General features: G+C 49.6%; 1 protein-coding gene across 1 annotated transcript in view; it reads left to right on the top strand.

Annotated features, from left to right (window-relative positions):
- The window catches only part of SHANK3 (SH3 and multiple ankyrin repeat domains 3), a 311,958-nt gene that overhangs the window by 68,202 nt on the left and 231,504 nt on the right, over positions 1 to 12,252 (top strand). Inside the window, 4 exon segments of the mRNA XM_088535213.1 lie at positions 2,819 to 2,970; positions 3,230 to 3,397; positions 3,906 to 4,022; positions 7,467 to 7,544. Coding sequence (XP_088391339.1) covers positions 2,819 to 2,970; positions 3,230 to 3,397; positions 3,906 to 4,022; positions 7,467 to 7,544 — 515 coding nt within the window.

The raw sequence follows: 12,252 nt of genomic DNA, 5'->3' as shown, positions 1-12,252 counted from the left end.
AGGTGCCATGAGCACACAGAAATCCTCGAGCAGCCGCTGCAGTCCTCAGCTCTCCTTCCTTTCAGCCCATGACTAAAGAACAAGTTCCACCGGGAGCTCTTCAGGCCCGGACGGTGTCGCCTGCCCTTTCATGGCCTTTTGGTCCTCCAGACACCATCACTGCTCCAGGGAGCAGCTCTCATCTGCTGGTCACAATTCGCCATGGTGAATTTTGGCTGTGGGATTTTGTTTCTCCCCTTCCAAGGAGCAGGCTCATCTGAGCAGCCACAGTACTGGAGAGGTGTTGAGTTTGTCACGCGGGTGCTTTTCACAGGGTGTAACACAGCCCACCAGTTCCAGCTACAGCCCTTCCTGTGAGCATTAACTGGCTTCTTATGCTCTGCAAAATACAATGCATCACCGGGTAGCTTTCATTTTCTTTTGTGGATCTTTACTTACTAGTTAATTACTTTCAACTATATATATCCAAATATATGTTTAATCAGCAGAGTGTAATCACTGAAATCCTAGGTATTAGAGATGTCTGTGGTCTGTTAAACCATGAAGGAATTACCAACTGCAGTTCATTCAGTGCATCTCGAAATGCTCCATTTGGACAAATTGAAACATAGGAAGTTTAATTTCCATATGAGGAGGAACTTCTTTACTTCTTAGGGTGCCAGAGCACTGGAACAGGCTGCCCAGGGAGGTTGTGGAGTCTCCTCTGGAGATCTTCAAACCCGCTTGGATGACACCCTGTGCCACGTGCTCTGGGTGACCCTGCTAGGGGGGTTGGACTAGGTGATCTCTACAGGTCCCTTCCAACCTTAACCACTCTGGAATTCTGTGACCTTTCTCAGTCTTCAGAGTTCAAGATAATTTGATAGATTTTTTTGTAGAACTTGGCATAGAAGTCCACTTGGAGTCTTGTTTTCTCTATCTTTTGCCCCTTTGAGAAGCTTGGGTCATTGAAACTGGGTTATAGAAAAACACTTCTGATGAGGAGACTTCATTTTCTGTGCCTCAGTCTGAAGTCTGGGGGAGCCTATGCATCCTTATAATATTGCCAGGGCCAAATTATCTCAAAATAATTTAAAATTACCATAAAGGAGGAAGAGATTTTATATAAATTATTATGGTGAAAAACAGTCACGGAAAGTTGGAGGAGTGGCAATGGGAATGTAAGCAATAGGAGTTAGCACAGAATAAGCCATGGTGTTCCAGTGATGGTGGAAGACCATAAATATACATTTGTGTGTGTGTGAACTTTCTCAGAAATTACTTTATGTTTTCATCCACATTATTGTTAAGAATGAGTGACAGTTTTGAGCTGAGGAAAGGTCCTTATAAGACTGAGCTGTGAACATCCTCCTTTACTGATGATTTCTCTTTTTGATGAACTGATCTTTGGGTCTTTTGAATGTAGTCTTCAGTAATTTTCATTTTTAATGTCAGGGTCTTGTAACACAAAACCCAGAGTTTTAACAAAGCCACAGCACCCGTCTGGCCTCTACCTATTTCATTTAAAATTATGGTTAATGGTAATCCTCTTAAATTAATATGGTTTTTATTTATATCTCAAACCATTTTATTTTCTCACTTCAATAGTTATTTCTACTAAATCAGGAGATGTTAATTTATGTGCAAATTAGCTACCTTTCTAAAAAATACATAGCTATATTTCTCTCTGATGAAATCTTCTTTTAGCTAGTGTCTACATTGCTTTATGTATGGTATGAAGGATTTGGACAGAAAGACCTAAAGACTTGTCAAACACTGAAAAAAGAAGCTACGCTTATCTTTTTTTCATAACATTGCACACTGAAGAAAATATTTTTTTAAATTATATCAACATTTTCAGAAAAAACATGCTGGCTCCCAAGGAAACTTTTCTCATTCTATACCAAAGAACATTTTTCCTCTTTCTGGGCGCTATGAAGAGTATCAAGATCAGCCCATGAACAGGGAGACCATGGCCTTTCTGTACGAAAACCCTCAAAAAACAGCAGGGTGGGAAGGGAGTCACCATCCCTCGATGTCAGCACTGCCAGCCTCCACCCGAGGAGGACTGTCCCATGCCCATCCACACTAGGACAAGGTAGGGGAGCCGCAGGGGCAGTTGCATCTGTTCAACTCCCAATGGAGAAGGGCAGCCCGTATGTAGAACTGGCAGACTCATGAGGTTTGAACTTGGCCAGCAGATGCACATTGGAAAGGTTACGTATTTGAAAGAGCTGAGGTGGCTCCTGGTGCAGTTGTCCTTGACCACTTGGCACTGAGGGCCCTCCCTGGTTTTTCTGAGCTTCACGTACCATCAGAGAGCAAGAGCTGAGCATGGGACTCCTGCTTCTGTCTGCAAAACCCTGTTGTGCACAGCCACCTATGGGGCGAAGAGGTGGAGGAGGACTCTTGATGGCCACCTATGGGGTGGAGAGGTGGAGGAGCATTCTTGGTGGGCACTCATGAGATGGAGGGTGGAGGAGGACCCTTGATGGACATGGATAGGGTGGAGAGGTGGAGGAGGCTCTTGGTGAGGATTGCTGCTCAGTTATATCCTTCCATGGGGGCTATCCCAACCCATGGTGCTATCCTGGCAGCCGGGGTTGAGTCCTGGTGAGAGGGTTGGCAGCCTGGCCTGCTGGGCAAGCTGTCTGAGGCTGTCCTTGTGCAGGAGGTCTTGCTTGGTGGGGCGGTCGCAGACTTGCTGCATATGGGGGATACGGAGAGAGCTGCTGGGCCGAGAGTGCCGGGCCGAGAGTGCCCTGGGCAGTTGGTGCCACCGCCTGAGGGGGACGGGAGCCCTGGCCGCATGTCTCAGCCCGCTCTGTTCCCACTGCAGAGTGTCCCCTGACGGCGGCGGCACAGCTAGAGCAGGGCGCTGAGATGATCAAGGTGCTGCGCAATGGCGGCGCCCACCTGGACTTCCGCACGCGGGAGGGCATGACCGCGCTCCACAAGGCCGTCCGGGGCCGCAACCACACTGCGCTGCTGGTGAGTGCTCTGCTGGGGAAAGGGGCTCCCTCCCGACCCGGCGTCCCCGCGCATCCCGCCTGCCTGTACCTGCGTGGCACCGACCTCCCGCCATCGCTCCTCACGATGCTTCATGGCGAGGACCACTCGTTGGGAAACCGCGTGGTGACGGCGGGGCTTGGCGCGCGAGGGGGCACAAGGAGCATCTCTGTGCTCTCTGCGGGTCTCCCGCTGCTCGGTCCCTCTTGGCCGTGCAGCTGAGGCTCTGCTTCCCTTGCAGACGCTGCTGGACCTGGGGGCATCCCCGGACTACAAGGACAGCCGGGGCCTCACGCCGCTGTACCACAGCGCCATGGTGGGGGGGGATCCCTACTGCTGCGAGCTCCTGCTGCATGACTACGCCAGGCTGGGCTGCGTGGACGAGAACGGCTGGCAGGAGATCCACCAGGTGAGGCGGGGAACGCCGCGGGGATGTGCCGCGGGAGCAGCACCCGCTCGGCTTGTTGGGACCAAGCTCTGATGCTGTCAGTAGAGGGGCTGGTCCTGTCCCCTCCATGTCTGTCGATGTCCTGGCAGGGGTAACATGCACTGCTCTATCAGTGTGGATGCAACAGGTTTTTCAAGGGTTTTTCACGTGAGGTTCCATCTCTAACTCCCATCTCAGACCTAACAGCCAACGTTTTTATTCAGTTGTGCCCAGGATGCTTCCCAGACTATGACTTTTTGATAGAAGTGATTTATCCGAGATGCACTCACATGTGTCCCTGTAAGGAGCAGCTACGCGTGTGGGCACATGTGTTAATGGCACTCCTCAGGGTGCCCCTCACATGACCCTCCTCGTGGGTGAGCCCAGCAGGCAGGAGGATGGTGCAGGGGTAACTGAGCTCTGTTGCTTCATGATCTTCCTGTTCCTTTCCATTTTTCTGTTTCTATTTTCTCTTTTTGTGCTCTGACAGGCATGTCGCTATGGCCATGTGCAGCACCTGGAGCATCTTCTCTTCTATGGAGCTGATATGACTGCACAGAACGCCTCAGGAAACACTGCTCTGCATATCTGTGCTCTCTATAACCAGGTAAACATGTTTGGTTTGGGCAGGAGAACAAGAAAGCGCAGGGCATGGCATGCACTAGGCTACATGAGGTAGAGAGGACACACATTGGAGTGGGACATATTATTGCTACTTTCCATTCTAGACCCAGAAAAGTTCTTCTCCTTCATCTGTGTGCGGTCGCAGCATCATGATCTCATTGGAATCACAGAGACGTGGTAGGATAGCTCACACGACTGGAGCACTGTCATGGAAGGCTATGGGCTCTTCGGGAAGGACAGGCTGGGAAGGCGAGGTGGTGGAGCTGCTCTTTATGTGAGAGAGCAACTGGAATGCATGGAGCTCCACCTGGGAGTGGAGGATGAGCGAGTCGAGAGCTTGTGGGTAAGGGTTAAAGGGCAGGCTAATGTGGGAGACTCTGTGGTGGGTGTCTGCTACAGGCCACCTGACCAAGACGAGGAGGTTGATGAGGCCTTCTATAGCCAGCTGGATGTTGCCTCACGGTCACAGGCCCTGGTTCTCATGGTGGGCTTCAACTACCCCGGCATCAACTGGAAGGACAACACAGCCAGGCACAAACAGTTCTGGAGGTCCCTGCAGTGCATTGATGATAACTTTTTGACGCAGGTTGTGGAGAAGCCGACGAGGAGAGGTGGGCTACTGGACCTCGTGCTATCAAATAGGGAGGGACTTGTAGGAGATGTTAAGGTGGGGGGTAGCCTCAGCTGCAGGGACCATGAGTTGGTGGAGTTCAGGATCCAACGAGGAGGTGGCAGGGCTGTAAGTAGCCTTGCGACGATGGACTTCAGGAGGGCCAACTTTAGCCTCTTCAGAGACCTCCTCCGAAGAATCCCATGGGCTAGTGCTCTAGAAGGAAGGGGGGCCCAAGAGAGCTGGTTAGTTTTCAAGCGGCACTTCCTCCACGCCCAGCAGCAGTGCATCCCTGTGTGTAGGAAGGCAGGCAGAGGGGGCAGGAGACCTGCGTGGATGAGCAGGGAGCTTGTGGCAATGCTCAAGCAGAAGGCAGCGGTATACAGAATGTGGAAAAAAGGACAGGCCCCCTGGGAGAAATATAGGAACGTTGTCAGGGAATGCAGAGATGCAACAAGGAAAGCTAAGGCGCGTTTGGAACGCACTCTGGCAAGGGACGTTAAAAATAGCAAGAAAAACTTCTTCAAATATATTAACAGCAAAAGGAAGATAGGGGAAAACGTGGGTCCGCTGGTGAATGGGGTGGGTACCCTGGTTACGAATAACACAGAAAAAGCAGAGTTGCTGAATGCCTTCTTTGCTTCGGTGTTTACCAAGGGCAGCCCTTTAGAGCCCCAGGCCCTAGGGACAAGAGAAGAAGCTGGAGGAGAGGAAGACTCACCCTGGGTAGAGGAAGATTGGGTCAGAGAGCACCTAAGGAACCTCGATACCCACAAATCCATGGGCCCTGATGGGATGCACCCCAGAGTGCTGCGGGAGCTGGTGGATGTCCTAGCTAAGCTGCTCTCCATCATCTTTGAAAGATCCTGGAGAACCGGGGAGGTGTCGGGGGACTGGAAGAAGGCCAATGTCACGCCAGTCTTCAAAAAAGGCAAGAAGGAGGACCCAGGCAACTACAGGCCAGTCAGCCTCACCTCCGTCCCCGGAAAAGTGATGGAACGGCTCATACTGGCTGTTGTGTCCAGGCACATGGAGGACAAGAAAGTGCTCAAGAGTAGTCAGCATGGATTCACCAAGGGGAAATCATGCTTGACTAACCTGATAGCCTTCTATGATGAAGTGACCGGCTGGATAGACGAGGGGAGAGCGGTGGATGTCATCTATCTTGACTTCACCAAGGCTTTTGACACCGTCCCTCACAACATCCTCCTGGGCAAGCTCCGGAAGTGTGGGATAGATGAGTGCACAGTGAGGTGGATTAGGAACTGGCTGGATGGCAGGGCCCAGAGAGTGGTGATCAGCGGTGCAGAGTCTAGTTGGAGGCCTGTGGCTAGCGGGGTCCCCCAGGGGTCAGTCCTTGGTCCAGTCCTATTCCATTTATTCATCAATGACCTGGATGAAGGCACGGAGTGCTCCCTCAGCAAGTTTGCTGATGATACCAAACTGGGAGGAGTAGCTGATAATCCAGAGGGCTGCACTGCCATCCAGAGGGACCTGGACAGACTGGACAACTGGGTGGTGAAAAACCTCATGCAATTCAACAAGGCCAAGTGCAAGGTCCTGCACTTAGGGAGGAATATGAGGAAAGGCTGAAAGAGCTGGACCTGTTCAGCCTGGAGAAGAGAAGGCTGAGAGGGGACCTGGGCAGTGTCTAGAAGTACCTCAAGGGAGGCAGTGAGGAGGATGGGGCCGGCCTCTTTTCACTGGCGGCCACCGACAGAACTAGAGGAAACGGCCGGAAACTGAAACACCAAAAGTTCCACAGGAACTTAAGGAAAAATTCCTTCCCAGTGAGGGTGCCAGAGCACTGGAACAGGCTGCCCAGAGAGGTTGTGGAGTCTCCTTCTCTGGAGATCTTCAAACCCGCTTGGACGCAGTCCTGTGCCACGTGCTCTAGGTGACCCTGCATGTGCAGGGGTTGGACTAGATGATCTCTAGAGGTCCCTTCCAACCATAAGCATTCTACGATCCTATGATTCTTCTGGATTGTAACTCTGCTCTCTTTTAGGGCGAGGGTGAGTTTGCTTGCAGCACCAGTATCGTTTCAGATTTTATGGGAGGCAGATGACCAAAGGGCACCATATCTGTTTCGTTTTATAATGTGGTCACTAAGCTCAGTTCAGGAGAAATCAAGAGTGATGGAAGAGCCATCTCTGACCTTATCTCACGCCGCATGCCCAGGGTTCAGAGGTTGGCATCTAAGAATTTCTCTCCAAGTTTGTGTTCCTTCCTAGCGACTTATGTCACTGTCTTACGTGTTTTGGTTATAAAATGACCTTACAATTTCTCTTCCTGAAAAGAAAAGCTGAATTCTGTTACGCTTTGCAATAGACATTGATACATCTAGGCTGATTTGTGGCTTGTTAGATAGGTGTGTTTTTCTGCACACCAGATCTACTATATGCACAGCAGGACTCTTATTTGGGGGGTGGGGTGGCAGGGAGGCATTAAGTCCTGCAGTGGCCCAAAAGCATGTGGAAAGACTAGCATTTAGAAGCACAAAGCACTCAAAATCAATAGGAGGCTTCAGTAAATAGCATGCAGGAAGGTGTGTTGGCTGCTGGGCCCTGTAGCTGTGCTCTTGGTGTGATGTTAGGCATGTCAGGGTTCAGGAGCCGCAGAGCAGCACATAGGCAGATGGACTTGGTCAGCTTGGTGACCAGGGAATCACCGTTAAGAGGAAGTGAACATCCCTACACATCCCTTTCTCTTGCCAGAAGTTTTCTGTGTGTGATGAAGCCACCTGGTTTACTTTGTTGTCACCAGACTGCAATGCTAATTGTTTTCTTTTTCCTTCCCTTTTGCTTGTTTTCCTAGGAGAGCTGTGCCCGGGTTCTCCTCTTCCGTGGGGCGAGCAAAGAGATTCGCAACTACAACAGCCAGACTGCGTTCCAGGTGAGGCTGCGAGCTCCTCGGCCTTCTCCTTCCCACAGCCCCTCTCGCAGAGCTCTCGGTTGTGCAGCGAGTGCCCCCGAACGAGGGCAGCTCTGCAATGAGTCCTGGGCAGATATGTGATAAAACTCACTGGAACAAAACCATTGATTCAGGATGTGTGTTCTGACGTTGCCTTAGTTGCAACTAAGGAGCAGTAGACAGGAAAGAGAGGTGCATTCTGTCACGTGGAGGGACCGTGGCAGTGAAACTCTGCAATAGCTTTCCAGTATAGGCTCTGGAGAAAATAGAAAATAGAGAAGGAGAAGCTCAGTCATTTTACAATGTGACTCCTTCCATAAATTCATCAAGTTTTGGGAAGTGACTCTCTACAGATGCTATAGGCTGCAATCTGTGATGCAGGAGATTGCCTTGCCCTTCTTTGTACAAGTTTTGAACTTGAAACATCCAGTGCCTGTGCTCTTATTGAAACACAGGTACTTGCCTGAGGACCTTTCAGAAATATTTTGGCTCAATGTCCAGCTAATACTAATGTTCAGGTCTCTTGTGAGAGCAGAGTGCCTGCCAGTGTCTTACTCAAATACCAGCTTAGCCTGCAGCTAAGCTTCCAAACCATTTGCCTTCTAGAAAGTCTTTTTCTCACTTCTTTTTCCAGGTTGTTTATAGATGTTGTAGCCCATAGAGCCTCAAGTGTGACCACAGTGGTGTCATACAATCCCCACAGACACCATGACTGATCCCCATGCGAAGCTTTATTTGCACATGCAATCACTCTTGTTGAACATGTGCATCTGCACTTGTCATTAGAACAGCAGTTTGTCCTGGGTGGAAATGGTAAGGAATTGCTGAGCAGATATTCTGCACATGCTGGAAATCTGCTGCATCCCAGTTGTGCTGGACCTACTTTGTCTCACACAGAGGGAATTTACATGGATAGCGAGACTTGTGTGTCCTCAGGTATTAACATTTCCTGCAAATGCACCAAATACCTGTGCAGCATGTTTACTGTGAGTATCCTGGGAAGCTGGAAACTCATCTCTGACCTGACTGTTTTTGTACATGATGTACATGTAACCATGACGAATTTGCTGTGATTCTTTTTGAAAACATCTCCTGGAAGCTGCTGTTGTTACACTCTGTGTAACATTACTTCATTTAAGTTTTAAGTGTATGTTTTTGTGTGAATTAAGCCTGAAGTCTTAAAAAGGGTACATACAACTTGCATGGGTAATTATTGTGACTGTCTGTACAATTATGCATCTGTGTGGAGACAATAGTTAATTAAATATTTCTGTGCTCAGGTGTAAAGTACTAAAAATGTTTATGTAGTTTCAGGAAGTGAATATATAGCTTATTTTCTTAACCTGTTTAGTACTGTTTTCCTTGGTAAAACTGAGGCAATGTTGCTTACGAGCTGTGTTACATGTTGGTTTGGATGCTGAAAGAAGAGAGGGTTCTGAAGGTCAAGCTTAGTGTTTCTTGTAGGCAGTCTGTTATTTTGTCAGATGCAGAGACTTCTACCTAGATTTACCCCATGGTGGTACACCACCCACAGAAGGAATTCACCTAAATTTAAGTGTCTGCAATGCAGATCCCTGTTGTGTGGTGCCCATAGTAGCTGATGGAGGTGGGAGAATGATTTATGTGGCAGGTATTTCAGAGGAGGGGAATGTTGTCCCAACCTCCACTGATGGCCCTGGCAGAGGACCCGAGGAGCGCCTCTCCGGACAGCTTAGCTCTTCACAGTGAGTGCCATCGCCGTTCCTTACTAATGCACAGCACACAGCAGGATTGTATCAGCCAGCCTGATGGCGCTCCATGAGGGAGGTCGTCCCTGGGAGGCTCTTCCCTGTGACGTCCACCTTTGCTTAGACCTTTCTCTGCCTGCTCCATGTTCCTAATCCTCGTGAGGTGGATTAGGAACTGGCTGGATGGCAGGGCCCAGAGAGTGGTGATCAGCGGTGCAGAGTCTAGTTGGAGGCCTGTGGCTAGCGGGGTCCCCCAGGGGTCAGTCCTTGGTCCAGTCCTGTTCAATTTATTCATCAATGACCTGGATGAAGGCACAGAGTGCTCCCTCAGCAAGTTTGCTGATGATACCAAACTGGGAGGAGTAGCCGATACCCCAGAGGGCTGCGCTGCCATCCAGAGGGACCTGGACAGACTGGACAACTGGGCGGTGAAAAACCTCATGCAATTCAACAAGGCCAAGTGCAAGGTCCTGCACCTGGGGAGGAATAACCCTAGACACCAGTACAGGCTGGGGACCGACCTTGTGGAGAGCAGCTCTGCGGAGAAAGACCTGGGTGTCATGGTGGATGATAAGTTGACCATGAGGCAGCAGTGTGCCCTTGTGGCCAAGAAGGCCAATGGGATCCTGGGCTGCATTAAGAAGAGCGTCTCCAGCAGGTCCAGGGAGGGGATCCTGCCCCTCTACTCAGCCCTGGTGAGGCCGCATCTGGAGTATTGTGTCCAGTTCTGGGCCCCACAGTACAAGAGGGATGTGGAGCTGCTGGAGAGAGGCCAGCGCAGGGCCACAAGGATGATCAGGGGCCTGGAACATCTGCCCTATGAGGAGAGGCTGAGGGAGCTGGGCCTGTTCAGCCTGGAGAAGAGAAGGCTGAGAGGGGATCTAATCGGTGTCTAGAAGTACCTCAAGGGAGGGAGTGCAGAGGACGGTGATGGTCTCTTTTCAGTGGTGGCCACTGATAGGACTAGAGGAAATGGCCGGAAACTGAAACACCAAAAATTCCATAGGAACTTAAGGAAAAATTTCTTGACAGTGAGGGTGACAGAGCACTGGAACAGGCTGCCCAGAGAGGTTGTGGAGTCTCCTTCTCTGGAGATCTTCAAAACCCGCTTGGATGCAGTCCTGTGCCATGTGCTCTAGGTGACCCTGCGTGTGCAGGGGGGTTGGACTAGATGATCTCTAGAGGTCCCTTCCAACCCTAAGCATTCTATGATTCTATGATTCTATGTTATCTACCACCCTGGCAGGTGGTCCATGAAAAGGCTTGTTGGGATGGAGGCAGGAAGGTCTGCCAAAATCAGAGATGCTGCTCCTCTTTGAGGAACTTTGCTCTGGGAGAGGAGCACATTCCCCTCTGACTGCTTTCTAATTTAATCTAAAAGTACTTAGCTCCAGAAAGGGGCATCTTCCAGGAAATGGCTCCTTGATTTACAGATAAGTTGGACTTTGGGAATCCAGCAATGGAGAAATGGATGCTTCTTGTTCTGGCATTTGTAGGACATAGGATGGCTGGTGAAGGAACAGGGTATAGCAGGTGGTGAAGAAATGGCTTCTGCTCTGATTTTGTTCAGGGCCTGCAGAGTCCTAGCGAGTGCTAATGAGGGAAAAAAACAGTTTGTCTTTTCCTTTCTGAAGTAGTGTGACTAATTTGAAGTTTCTGTTCCAGAAAATGAAAACTGGTCTTAGTAATCCAATCAGGTTGTTTACTGACACACGTAGAACCTGATCCAAACCAGAATTTGATATTAGTATTACGTGCTCCTATCAGTTCCTGGCTTTTAAATAGAAGCCCTGTGACTCGCTGCTTAGACTGTTTGCTCAGTATTTCGGCATGTCATTAAGTCTCTGACTGCTGTAAAGTCACACTTTCTCACATACTGTCTTCATGTAGTTATGGCAATGGGATGCTCCAATGCTATGATGAGTTTCCTCATGGCAAAGGAAACCCGAGTCTTTATGAGACCACTTACATGCTGCCCAGAGCATCTGTGTGGTGGAGAGATCATATAAATACCTCTCTTTTTTGCATGTCCATTTAGTCAGATTATTGCACATAGCTGCTGTTAATTTGACTGTTACTGTTAATCAGATAGCTTGATGTAAGTGGCCTGAGATGACTCAAGATAGCGTCAGTTCAGACAGTTTAGAGGTTGTAATCTGCTTGGTTATCGTCCTTGAGGCAAACCAGCGTGGGGTGCCATGCCACCACTCCGCATGGTTTGTTAAACTATTCGAGCTGCTCCCTGGCCCAGCGCAGCGCTTGCACAGCAGAGCTTCATCTGCATGGTTGTATGGGAGTGTTGAGTGCATTATTGCCTCTTCGAGGCTCATAGCAGGTTTCAGGAAAGCGTGCAAGAACAGGATAGGTTTAGGATTATAGTTTACCCCATTTCTAGCCATCTGCAATTCACTGTTTTCCTGATATGACATTTGTATTTGCACCTCTGCCTTCAATTGCTCTTAAGTTATTTTTCTTCTATAAACTAAGAGAGTCCCCTCTGTAGATGCGGTCCTTCCCCAGGTTCCACAGCCTTGTACAAATAAGTTCTTCTTCCTGAAGGATGGAGACATGATTTTGCAGGTAGGATATTGAATTCCCAACATATTCTGGATGAAAAAAAATTATCTTCCTCCCCTGTCCTCCCCCCCTTTCTTTTTCCTTCCAGCTGCCTTAACAGTACCTGTAGTAGAGGGTCAGAAGCAAAGTGCTGCCTGGGCACCAGCTTTCTCACAATCTCTATCCTGTCATCCTTCTCCGTGTACCCACTGACCTGACTAGATGTATTGACTGCTGGAGCGTGCTGTGGGTCAGGAGTCACAGCAGCAGCAGAGCACCTTGAAGGGTGAGATGAGTCTTAGAGGCTTCCTGTTTTCCTGTACAGTGTACAGTACAGCTGGCTCAGAAGCAGCGCAATGGGTCTGTTGTACAAACAAGCAGGAAAGGCTCTCACCAGAAAAAGAACT

Source organism: Tinamus guttatus, unplaced genomic scaffold, assembly GCF_059628265.1.
Source record: "Tinamus guttatus ecotype Peru unplaced genomic scaffold, ASM5962826v1 Tinamus_guttatus_pri_ptg000619l, whole genome shotgun sequence".
Taxonomy (NCBI): domain Eukaryota; kingdom Metazoa; phylum Chordata; class Aves; order Tinamiformes; family Tinamidae; genus Tinamus; species Tinamus guttatus.
The sequence above is the reverse complement of the archived record's forward strand: the minus strand, read 5'-3'. Positions and strand labels throughout refer to the sequence as shown.